The sequence below is a fragment of the Eulemur rufifrons genome, chromosome 19, assembly GCF_041146395.1.
Source record: "Eulemur rufifrons isolate Redbay chromosome 19, OSU_ERuf_1, whole genome shotgun sequence".
NCBI lineage: Eukaryota > Metazoa > Chordata > Mammalia > Primates > Lemuridae > Eulemur > Eulemur rufifrons.
This window is the reverse complement of record NC_091001.1, coordinates 64744041-64756708: the sequence shown is the minus strand read 5'-3', so window position 1 is coordinate 64756708 and position 12668 is coordinate 64744041. Positions and strand designations below refer to the sequence as shown.

The window sequence follows — 12668 nt, the reverse complement described above, 5'->3', positions numbered from 1 at the left end:
TATCATCTTACCCCAGTTACACGGGCTACTATCAAAAAGACTAAAATAACACATCCTGGTGAGGATGTGGAGAACAGGGGACTGAAGTATGCTATTGGTGGGAACATAAATTAGTACAGCCATTATGGAAAACAGTATGAACATTCCTCAAAAAACTAAAAATAGAAATACTATATGATCCAGCAATCCCACTGCTAGGTATATGTCCAAAAGAAAAGAAATCAGTATGTCAGAGAGATATCCGCATTCCCATGTCCATTGTAGCACTATTCACAATAGCTAAGATACAGAATCAACCTAAGTTTCTGTCAATGGATAAATGTATATATACACAATGAAATATTATTCAGTCATACAAAAGAATGAAATCCTATCATTTGCAGCAAAATGGATGAGCCTGGAGGACATCATGTTAAGTGAATAAGCCAGGCACAGAAAGACAAATATTGAATGTACTTACTCATATGTGGGAGCTATTAATAAAAAAGTTGATCTTAAGGAGGTAGAGAGTAGAATGGTGGTTACCAGAGGGATGGTTAGCAGGAAGGAGGAGACGAAGAGAGGTTGGTTAACGTGTACAAAAATACAGTTAGAGAGAAGAAATATAGTCTAGTGTTTGATAGCACATTAGGGTGATTTTAGTTAACAATAATTTATTGTATATTTTAAAAATAGCTAGAAGAGAAGATTTGGAATGTTCCTAATACAAAGAAATGATAACTGAGGTGATGGATATCCTAATGACCCTGATTTGATCATTACACATTCTATGCATGTATCAAAATATCACATATACCACATAAATATGTACAATTATTGTGTATTAATTTTTTAAAAAAGAAGTAACCCTGGGGAGTTAGAAGAGACAGACCTTAGGCCTCCAGGCCAATAGAAAAGGCAGGGCCTGAGCTTAGTCTTACTAGGCTCTATTTTTATTTCCATAATTCACATGTTTTTATTTTAGATTTCTTTATTAAGCTTCAAGGCCTGAAACAGCTTGTGAAAAAGCTCCTTCTGTTCCAGATGCTGCTTTTTGGGGACTTGGCCATGGAATATTATTCCTTTTTAATTTTTCATTAGATTTAAATGTATCACTGTCCTCACAAGTCTTGTGTTTGTTTTCTTTTCAATAGCAAATTACTAACATCAGATTTTAATCATAAAATTGAGGCTAATAGAACATCTTATTTAGATTAAATATATGTAAAGTCTGAATTTAATCAAATTTTATGCATCTTATTCAGATAGTCCCTGTGATTCTCAAATTTAAGCATTTGCTATTGCTCTGATCATTCCCTTTTATTTTGTGATAACAGATCACTTGGAGGTCAGAGCTTACATTTTGATGTTGGATACTGTTGTCAGGCATGATATTTTCCCCTAAATCACATGAAAAGAAAAACACAAACTTAGCTATTTTATAAACTATTTAGGGGCACTGGAGAGTTATTGAAAAGTCAGCTACTAAAAGTCAAATTCTGAGAACAATAAAAATGATATATAATTGTGTAATAGATCCTATGGCCATAAGTTTTATCATATATATGTTATATTGGATATACAAGGTCAGTCCAGAAAGTATCCTGCCATGTAACCATTCTTGTTATATTAACAATGGCTGGATACTTTCCAGACAGACATCGTATGTTTACTTTTATTTATTTATTATTAATTATTTTAGGGGCCATGCTAATCTTCTCTGTATCATTCCAATTTTAGTATATGTGCTGCCAAAGCAAGCACATTTACTTTTATATATGTTATATGAGTGATACACATTTTATTATAGTGTAGACCTATTATACAACTTACAATAAAACTTATACAACAGGGGAGTCATTGTTCAACTGTCAGAGAGCACATTGGGTCAGCAAGCTTCAAGAACAAAAAATTAAACTTGGAAATAAAAGCCTAAATGAATCAACAGTAAGTGGCTGAGTTTAGGTAACAACATATATAACAAAGTTGCAAGTTTGTAAAAGTGCTGCTGAAGAAAATATGGTGTTCTACACATATTTGTGGGCTTCAAAACAATGCCTTGTCGGGTCAGAGCCCTACTGCTGTTAAAAAAGAGATAGAATTCTCCAGGCTCTCTCTGCATGGAATAGTTCTATCCTTCTGTTCAGATACTGTAACAGAGTAGTCACCCCTCCCTCCATAGATATGGAAGGGAAATATTGACAGTGGGGAATATGTAACAGAGGGAATGGCCTAGGGGAAAAAATGGCAAAAATACTTTGTCTCTTTAAAACATCTTCCACTCCTTTTTGAGAACTAAAGCCTGCATCCCTGTTTCAGGCCAGTGGTTGGGAGGGGCAGCGTCTTTTGTTTATCTGTGCAACAGGAGATGGCCCAGCCGGACCTGGTAAAGGGAGATCCTGGGTGGAGGTCAGGAGATTGTCTTCAGGAGACGGGATGATCAAAATTATCATCTGTAGTTCAACAGTAATTGCCTGAAGCTGAGAACCCATCCTTTAAAAACTCTGTATTTCTGCGAATGTTCAGGAAATTTGGGGTTTTGAGATGAGAAGGTCTACCATATTTCCTCCTTTGCAGGCAAAGTAAACTCTCTTTCCTTCCTCCTCAAACCGCTTGTCCTCGTTCTTCTTTGGCCTCATGGACAAGTGGCTGAGTTTTCGGTAACAATACCACAGTCAAATATCAATTTTCTGCCGGTTGTGGTAGCTCATGCCTGTAATCCTAGAACTCTGGGAGGCCAAGGTGGGAGGATCGCTTGAGCTCAAGAGTTCAAGACCAGCCTCAGCAACAGTGAGAAGCAACAGATTATTGAGTTTTAAGAGTTCTTCATATACTCTACGTACGCGACCCTTATTGGATATATGATTTGCAGATATTTTCTCACTGTGAGCTGTATTTTCACTGTCTTGATGGTATCTTTTATAGCACAAACATTTAAAATTTAGATTAAGTCCAATTTATCTTTTTTTTTTTTTTTTTTTTTTTGCTATTCTGATTTTGGTCTTCTATCTAAAAAATCATTGCCTAATCCTAGACCATGAAAATTTATACCTATGTTTCCTTCTAAGAGTTTATGGTTTCAGCTCTTATATTTAGGTCTTTGATCCATTTTGAGTTAGCTTTTGTAATGGCGTGAGATGGTGGAGGGAGGAGAGAATGAGGAATATCACAACTTAAATGCCAACTAAAACTTTAATTTGTATAGTACACACTAAGTGCCTAAGTGGGTTTTTTTCCTGAGACAGAGTCTCACTCTGTCATCCTGGATAGAGTGCAGTGGCATCATTATAGCTCACTGCAACCTCAAACTCCTAGGCTCAGGCAATCCTCCTGTCTCAGTCTCCCCAGTAGCTGGGACTCCAGTGCATGCCACCACGCCCAGGTAATTTTTTTATTTTTAGTAGAAACTGGGTTTTGATCTTGCTCAGGCTGGTCTCGAACTCCTAAGCTTCAAGCAATCCTCCCGCCTCAGCCTCCCAGAGTGCTGGGATTACAGACGTCAGCCACTGGGCCTGGCCTGAGGTACGTTTTTTGATTTTTAAAAATCATTTAAAAATCATTAACTAGTTTACTAGCTTCAAAACTATCACTCTTCTATTTGGAAGCAAAATCTATCAGTTTTGCATATGAGAATTTATGAGTCAGGCAAATTGTACTTGATCATGTTTCTTGGTCCAATCAGGCAACAATCATTATTGGCTGCCAAAACTATTAAGTGACAAGTTTATGGGGAACTCTATAATAGATTTTCTGATAACATCAGAATCCACTGAATAATTTTAACATCACCAAACATGGGACACCCAGACATTATATTCCTTCAACTATGATGTAATTAAGTATTATTCATGCCACAGCCTATGATATGAATACAGTTGTGAAAATAATTGAACCTAAACTTAATCAAGCTTCTAGATCTAACTACTAGTTTATAAAAAAATATGAAGGCTAGAGGAATAAGAAAAACGACACCGCTCAGATATGATTAGCTAAATCCAGAAAGTGAGAAATTCTACAGGACAAATGATCCAGTCTTCAACAACAAAAAAATGGCATAAAAAAGGGAGGAAAGTGATATAAATTAAACTAATCTTAAGAGACATATCAACCAAATGCAATTGTGAACCTTAGTTAGATCCTTATTGAAAAAAAAAAATGTAAAGATATTTTTGAGACAATTAGGGAAAATTGAGCATGGATTGAGTATTAAATAATAAGAAAATCTGTTAATTTTGTTGGCTATAATAATGGTATTGTAATTGTTTTTAAAATGTCTTTATCTCACTTTGAGAGGCCGAGACAAGAGGATTGCTTGAGGCCAGCAGTTTGAGACCAGCCTGGGCAACATAAGGAGACCTCATCTCTACAAAAAGTTTAAAAATTAGCCAGGTATGGCTGCATGTAGTCCCAGCTACTCGGAAGGCTGAGGCAGGAGGATTACTTGAGCCCAGGAGTTTGAGGTAACAGTGAGCTATGACAGAGCCACTGTACTCCAGCCTGGGCAACACAGCAAGAGCCTGTCTCTTAAAAAAACAAGTCTTTATCTGTAGAACTACCATATGATCTGGCAATCCCATTGCTGGGTATATATCCAAAAAAAGGAAATTCATTAGTATATGGAAGAATATCTGCACTACCATTTTAATTGCAGCACCATTCACAGTAACTAAGATGCGGATTCAACCTAAGTATCTATCAATGGATGAATGGATAAAGAAAATATGGTATAGATACACAATGGAATACTACTCAGTCATAAAAAAGAATGAAATCCTGTCATTTGCAGCAACATGAATGGAATTGGAGGCATTATGTTAAATGGAATAAGCCAGGCACAGAAAGAGAAATGTCACGTTTTCACTCATATGTGAGAGCTAAAAAAGTGGATCTCATGGAGGTAATGAGTAGAATGGTGGTTACCAGAGGCAGGGAAAGGAAGGGGGTGGAGGAATGAAAAGAAGTTGGTTAATGGGTAAAATACGGTTAGAAGGAATAAGTTATAGTATTCAATAGTACAGCAGGGAAATTATAGTTAATAATAACTTATTGTGTATTTCAAAATAGCTAGAGGAGAAGAAATGTATTGTCCCCAACACAAAGATAGATGTTTGAGGTGATGGATATCTCAATTACATGTTATCCACATGGATCAAAATATCACCTGTACCCCTAACATATGTATAACAAGAATATATCGATTAACAAGACAAAAAAGCCTTTTATCTGCTAGAAACACAAACTGAAATATTTAAAAGAGAAAAGGAACAATGCCCCAGATATGCTTTATACTCCAGCAAACAACAAAAACAGCAACAAAAACTGTAGGTGGAGGGAGATAGATGATACGAGAATGGCAGAAAGCTGACGGCTGCTGAAAATAGGTGATGGTTTCATGCTCTTCATTACACTATATGTTTTATTTTTATGTGCATTTAAAATTTCTACAATAAAAGGTAAAAATAGTGATTATGACATTAAAAATAATTTAAAGCTATTAAGTTATAAAATATACAATAATTCTTCAGAATTATTTTCCTCCTATCCTGAGATGTAATTATGTAGACAGAGCATCTAAAAGCAGGTAAGAGTCTAAACAAAGTTAGGAAACTGGATAGTAAATGTTTTGTTAAATTTATTTACTTTCATATTTATTCTCTTTCCCAAGCATAGATCCCAAATCATACATCACACATTCATACTTTTTTGCATAACAATTGTAATCATCCTAGGCTGGATCTAAATTGGGACACTAGCGTATTTATAGTATCTTAAGATCTGTACTTGTTTTTTTTTTTTTGTTTTTTTTTTTTACTTCACACGCAGTTTCAGAAGGAACTGTACTTGGTTTTGATGTCAAAATAATGTGAATTTTTAATTCTCAAAAGCAAAGAATGTCCATGTAACACACTCAAATTGTCTATAGTACTACCAAATGCCATACTATCATTATCTATAAATATCACTTTAAAATGTAATTATGAGGAGTGAATCAGACAAATCCAGAACATAGAACATTTCTACAAACCAAATGTCTTGCACTCTTTAAATAGTCAATGAGATAGAAAAAAAATGATAGGACTATTATAGATTAAGAGACTAAACTAGAGACTTAACAACAAAAGCAATATATGAACCCTGGTTGTATCTTGGTTTGGAGGAAAAACAGCTACAAACATTTTAGGGACATCTTTGGAAATACAGACTGGATTTTAGACGCTATGGAGTTATTACTAATTTTTCTTAGATGTGATGATGATACTGTGGTTTTGTAGGAGACTGCACTTACACGTAGGAGATGCATGCTACAGAGTTTAGGAGTGAAGTGTCATGGTATCTTAAACACTTTCAATGGGTTAAATTGCTTCCAACTAACTTGGTCTAATACTGTTTGCTAATATAAATATTTATCTTAGCAACATAAATCAGAATAACTTGGAAGAGGTTAGATAATTGACAAAATAGAGAAGTGTTTTTCTAGTGTAAGTATTATACATATCTTTTGGCTTAGGACCTTTAAAACCAAATAATTAAGTAGAATCAAATAAATCATATGGTTATCCCCTTCCTGAATTCTTCAGATACAGAATAAGGTGTAACATATATGTGGTAACACTGTCAGTTTCTAAAACGAGTGAACATTTTTGGAGTGAATTACAAGTGCTACCCAAAACATCCCTAAGGTGACTTTGTGCTCATTAACTTAGAAAACAGAGAGAGAAATAACCGCACAGAAACTAAATCAGGTCCAAGTGAGATGCTAGAATTCCTCTAAGAAAGTCATTCCTGAGTAGGCTGACTTGGTTTAGAAATGACTAAGGTTTTCATGACAGCTATGGAGTTTCCAAAAACTCTTAATAAACAGAGCTCAGGCTTTAGAGTTAGGCACACCTGTGTCTAATCCTGGTTCTGCTACGTGATAGGTAAATTTGGGCAGGTAACAAAAATTTTTTAACAACTTTGTTGAAGTTACAAGATGTAATTTATATATTTAAAAATTTACCTATTATAAGTGTGCAGTTTAATGATTTTTAGTAAATTTATACAGTTGTGCAACCATTACCAAAATCTAGTTTCAGAATTCCATCAACCTATAAAGTTGTTTCATGCCCATTTGCAGCCAAATCTGGCTCCCAGCTCCAGCCACAGCAATCACTGATCTGCTTTTTGTATCTACAATTTGCTTTTTCTAGAAATTTCAATGGAATCACAAAACAGACAGTCTTTTGCATCTGGTATGGTTTTTAGGTTCATCCATGTTACAGCATGTATTGGTTCATTTTTATTGCCAAATAATGCTCTATTGTATGGATATGACACATATTGCTTACTCATTCACAAATTGATGGACATTTGGATTGTTTCCACTTTTTGCCTATTATGAGTAATCTCACTACAAACATTTGTGTAGAAGTCTGTGAACATGTTTTCATTTCTCTTGGGCATATACCTAGGAGTGGAATTGCTGGGTTATGTGGTTATTTTAAGCTTAATTTTTTGAAAAATTGTCAAACTGCTTTCCAAATTGGCTGTACCATTTTACATTCTTACCAAGAATGTATGAGGGTTCATTTTTTCACATCCTTACCAAACTTATCTTCTGTCTTTTTGATTATAGCCATTCTAGTGGGTATGTAGTGGTATCTTATGCTTTCAATTTGCATTTCCTTAATGATTAATAATTTTGAACACAGCCATTCATAAATCTTCTTTAGTAAAATAACTATTTTTTTAGTAAAATAACTTCTTTAGTAAAATAACTCATTTTTAAATTAGGTAATTTAGTAAATTTACTTCTTTAGTAAAATAACCCATTTTTAAATTAGGTAATTTGTCTTCTTATTAAGTTGTTAAGTGTTCTTTGTTCAGGGTACAAATCTTTTCCATTTAAATTAATTTTTGTGTACAATGTGAAGTAAAGGTCAAAGGTTTTTTTTCCCTCCTCCCACATCATTTGTTGAAAAGAATTACCCTTCTCCCATTGAATTCTTTCGGCACCATCTTGAAAAATCAATTGACCATAATGTAAGGGTTTATTTCTTAAGTATTTATACTGTTCCACTGATCTATATCTCTATCTCTATGCCAATATCACACTGTCTTCATTACTGTAGCTTTTTAAGTTTTGAAACCAGGTAGTGGAAGTCCACCTTTTTCTGTTTCAAAATCATTTTATCGATTCTGGTTGCTTTGCATTTTATATAAATTTTAGGATCAAACTTGTCAATTTCTAAAAAAGAAAAAAAGCCTGCTGGCATTTTAATAGGGATTATACTGAATCTATAGATCAATTTGGAGAGTATTCAGTTCATGAACATGGTGTATTTATCTAGATCTTTGATTTCTCTCAGCAATTTTATATTTTTTTAGAGACAGCATATCATTCTGCTAGAATGCATTTGCCCACTCATTGCTCACTGTAACCTCAAACTCCTGGGCTCAAGCGAAACTCCCACCTTACCCTCCCGAGTAGCTGGAACTATACGCATGTAACATACATCTGGCTAATTTTTTTTATTTGTTGCAGGGACAGGGTCTCACTATGTTGTCCAGGCTGGTCTTGAACTCCCTACCCTAAGCAATCCTCCTGCTTCTCCCTCCCAAAGTGGTGGGATTATAGGCATCAGTTACAATGCCTGGCTGTCAGCAATGTTTTGTAGTTTTCAATGTAGGTCTTATGTTGCTTTCATTAAGTTTATTTTATTTTTTTATGCTCTTGTGAATGGAATTGTTTTCTTAATTTCATTTTCAGATTCTTTACTGATGGTATATAGAAATACAACTGATTTCCATATCAATATATCCAATGACCTTGCTAGACTTAATTTTTTAAAGCCCCCACTTTCTCAAAATAGATAAAATGGGGATATCTACCTAGCAAAGGTTTTGTGTGGAATAATATATATAAAATCTTACCAGAAGGTTAGAATTGAAGGCCCCCCAAAATATTCAATTGTCTAAAATGTAGGGTCACATTATTATGAAGAAAGTGAAATGACCAGGATACACCTGGTGTAGAAGGCAGAAGCCAGTTACCAATAACGTTATTATTTATCTTAATTTGCAAGATCAAAGAGTTGTGCTGCATTTTCATTAGTATACTGAAAAGATGTCAGCATTTTCTATCATCTGCATATATTGTTTTTATAATCAGAAGAAAACAATGTTATTTCTCAAAAATAAAAATCAGTAATCAATTTAATTCCACAAAGAGAAAAAGTAAAAGAACACAGAAATGCTTGAGTTCAACTTGCTGAGTCCAATTTAATGTACTTCCAGAAAAACTGCACAGTGATAGGTACTGGGCCCACAAAAGTAAGATATGGACTCTATACCCAAACAATTTATGAATAGATTGTTCTGCAGGCTGAAGTACCTCAAGGACTGTTAAAGCAGGTGAAGAGAAGAAATGTTCCTCCAAGACCTCCTACCTATCCTAGCCCTTCAAATTTCCAACCACATCTATGGCAGCTTCATTTTTATGTATCACATGTGTTGGGGTTCCATATAAGATTAAATTTGAATAAAGCACTCTATGCTTTCAGAAAGGTTTGAAAACCACTGTTCTAATAAAAGAAAAAAGTGAAAACTGAGAGGCAGCTAGATTATAGAAAGAATACTGGATTGGGGGTTCATGATCCAAGTTTTATTCTAGTTGTATGTGTACAGCCATGTGGAAGGCAAAATTCTAGTTCTCATCTCTCAAAAATAATGGCATTTTTAATTTGAAGTTTTAATGTCACACATCCAATAAACATTCCTTGAGTGTAATAAGCACAATAATCTTATTCATATGTTCATGGTAAATTAATAGCAAAGAAAGGGAGTAAAGAGCATCTTGAGGATATGAGCAAAGTCTTCAGAGATGTGACAAAGTGGGCTTTAGAGCATGAGTAGAAATCTGCCAAATGATAAAAAAGAAAAAAAATTGTGGCATTACAGACAGAATAGGATCAAAAGTATAGAATAATAAATAGCTACCACTTAATTAACATCTACGCTACGCACAGAATTTATCCTCATAACAACCCACAGAGGCATAGGTTATTATTCCCATGCCCAGACAAGGGTATGCCCAAATCACAAAACCCTTGAGTGGCTGGGCCAGATTTGAAAGTAGGATTGTCTGATTTCAAAGCCGAGACTCTGGGTTCAAATAGGCACATATATTGAAAAGGTGTGAAGCAACAGGGGGCTGCTATAAGAAGGCAGCGGTGAGCAATGAGCCCGGAAACGTAGATATCCGCTCTCGCTCACCTGACCACAGAGCAACTTGGGCACAGAAGGGTTGGGCTGGAATTGGAGGTATCGAATAAACGCGTGATTTCAAACAAACGTGTGTGTATCCATCCCAGCTCTGTCCACTGAAAACGCCTAGACGCAATGATACATCAAGCCATGTTCAATGTTGGGGTCGGCAAGGACCTCTAGATTTGCTTCCCGCCCTCCCGGCTGGCTTCCCTGCCACATTCCACTGCCACCTCGCGGCAGACCCAGTGTCCTTCACCTGCCTGCGTTTTCTGCAGTCCGTTAAGCGGCGCCCTTACTTAACTCCTGCCATACCTTAGGGAGAAGGGCGCAGCGCCCGCGACACCGGCCGCCATTAGCGCCGGCCTAAGCGCCGGGAACCAGAAGCTGTGAGGAAGAACCCCGGTGGGCGGTGGCCGTGACGGCAGAGCGGGAGCTGGGGCCGCGGGCGGGGCCTCGATACTCCTCCGTTTTTTATTGGACCTCACCGCTGCCAGTCGCGGCTTCCTACCTCCCGTCCCACCCCTTCCGCACAGGCCGAGTATTAAGTGGCGGGCGGAACGCCGCCAACTTCCGGTTCAGGGAAGAAAGTTGGGCTGAAGGAGGGGCCGCGGAGAGGGAGGAGGAGGAAGAGAAAAGGGCCGGGCGGCGGCGGTGTAGGTTGTGCGGTGGCGGCGGCTCTCCCCCGGCGGACGATGGACAGCCAGGGCAGGAAAGTGGTGGTGTGCGACAACGGCACCGGGGTAAGCGCCCGGCGAGGAGGCCGCGGCCGCCACAGGCCGGGAGGGGACGTGCGGGGGCCGCGCGGGCCCTCCGCGCCCTGGGCTGCACCTCGGGGCGAAGGGGCGCAGGGCGGCACTTCCCACCTCCGCGGGGCGTGTGGGTGGGGAGAGCGGGCCGGGCCCTGATGTTCCCGGAGCCTGCCATCCCCAAAGCCCACCACCTCCGCAGCCCTCCGGGTCAGGTCGGCAAGCGAGACTGGCGCTGGATGCATATCCCACTTGCTGACCGTCCAGGGCCGGGGTGCCCGAGCCTGGGCTACTTTTGCCACAGTGCCCGGAGCGATTTGTGTGTTTAGATAGGAGCTCTATTTCCCCGGGTCGCTGGTGTGTAAAGAGGAGAAAGACCTAGAGGCCTTCCTCTTCCTGTATAGTTGAAGATACGGAACGGGAGACAGGAAACGGGTTTACTTTAAAAAGGGGAAGTGCTGTCATGCAATGGGCCTCAGGCCTCTCTCAGTGTCTGTTGAGGGTTTATAGGGTTTTTGTTTGTTTTTTCAAGGGAAGGAGAGCCCAGATCGGCAGCACATCATTTACTTTTTTGTTCTGCCTGCTGGTAGTTTGGCCCAGGTGCAGGCCCGCAGAGACCAGCATATTCCATTGTATGATTTTGGGAAACCTAGGACCCCAGCAAGCCCTCAGTGTTAATTCCACTCACCTTGGGGGAAGTTAATCAGTTTTGGTCCCCCCTGCAAGCCCCTTTTTCCCCCTTAGATTCAGAATACAGATAATGTTAGTTTTTAAGATTCAAAAATAGTAAAAATTTGACTAAAGCTGTGATTTAGAAACTATTTGAAAGTTGTTTCTTTCAAAAGCCACCCCCCCCTTCCATTTTTAAGAAATGTATTTTGGACAGCAAAGTCAGCAAATTAGAAGACAGATCTGTTACTTCTTTTGGATGAGTTCTATAGTGATTCTAACCATTGTGGTGTTGCAACATTTGTGACTTTTCTCCCTTCTCCCATAAATGTGACATATGAATTAAAGTAGATTTTACTTGAACTTTAAGACACTTTGGAAACTGGACTGTTCAGGGGAAAAAAGAGCTGGTACTCGCTGTCATAATGCTGCACTTGATTGAATTTGTTACAGACTTTTACAAACAATAATAATAGCTTCATCTGAACTTTGTTAAAAATGGACTAGAATAAAAAGAGTGTTGTCATATAATGGGACATTTATTCAAAGTGTAATGCTTTAAAAAATGTAGATCCACTGCTGTGGAAACATATCTAAGATTTATTAAGTTAAAAAACCTTCTAGAATGATTCCATTTATGTGTATGTTCTTTATTAAAGATATAAACTTGTATCTATATATGAAAGTTTTGGAGGGATACATAAGAAATGTTCATTTCATAGTGGTTACTTATGAGACAAGGGATAAATGGGAGAGGATTTCATGACCTTTCTGAATTACGGGAAAATTGTAGTTTTGTTTTTAACAAAGCATATATTGTTAAGCTATATTTAATCTAAATTAATGATAAACATATATTTCATTTACCCTGTTTCTACAAAAAAAAAATTTTTTTTTAAATTAGGGGTGGTGATATGCACCTGTAGTCCCAGCTACTCCAGAGGCTGAGGCAGGAGGATTGCTTGAGTCCAGGAGTTAGAAGCTGCAATGAGCTATGATCATGCCACTGCATTCCGGCCTGGGGAA

The 12668-nt window shown here is 37.7% G+C and overlaps 1 protein-coding gene and 1 non-coding gene across 3 annotated transcripts in view; one reads left to right on the top strand and one right to left on the bottom strand.

Annotated features, from left to right (window-relative positions):
- Window positions 1–1633: 1633 nt before the first annotated feature.
- Window positions 1634–1743, bottom strand: LOC138400407 (U6 spliceosomal RNA). Its single transcript, XR_011236298.1, has one exon. It is a non-coding gene; the product is annotated as a U6 spliceosomal RNA (small nuclear RNA).
- Window positions 1744–10809: 9066 nt separating this feature from the next.
- Window positions 10810–12668, top strand: part of ACTR2 (actin related protein 2) — a 33305-nt gene continuing 31446 nt past the window's right edge. For both annotated transcript variants that reach the window (XM_069495172.1, XM_069495173.1), the window contains exon 1: window positions 10810–10967. In XM_069495172.1, the coding sequence (XP_069351273.1) occupies window positions 10920–10967 (48 nt within the window). In that variant the 5' untranslated portion in view covers window positions 10810–10919. The remainder of the gene's footprint in view (window positions 10968–12668) is intronic.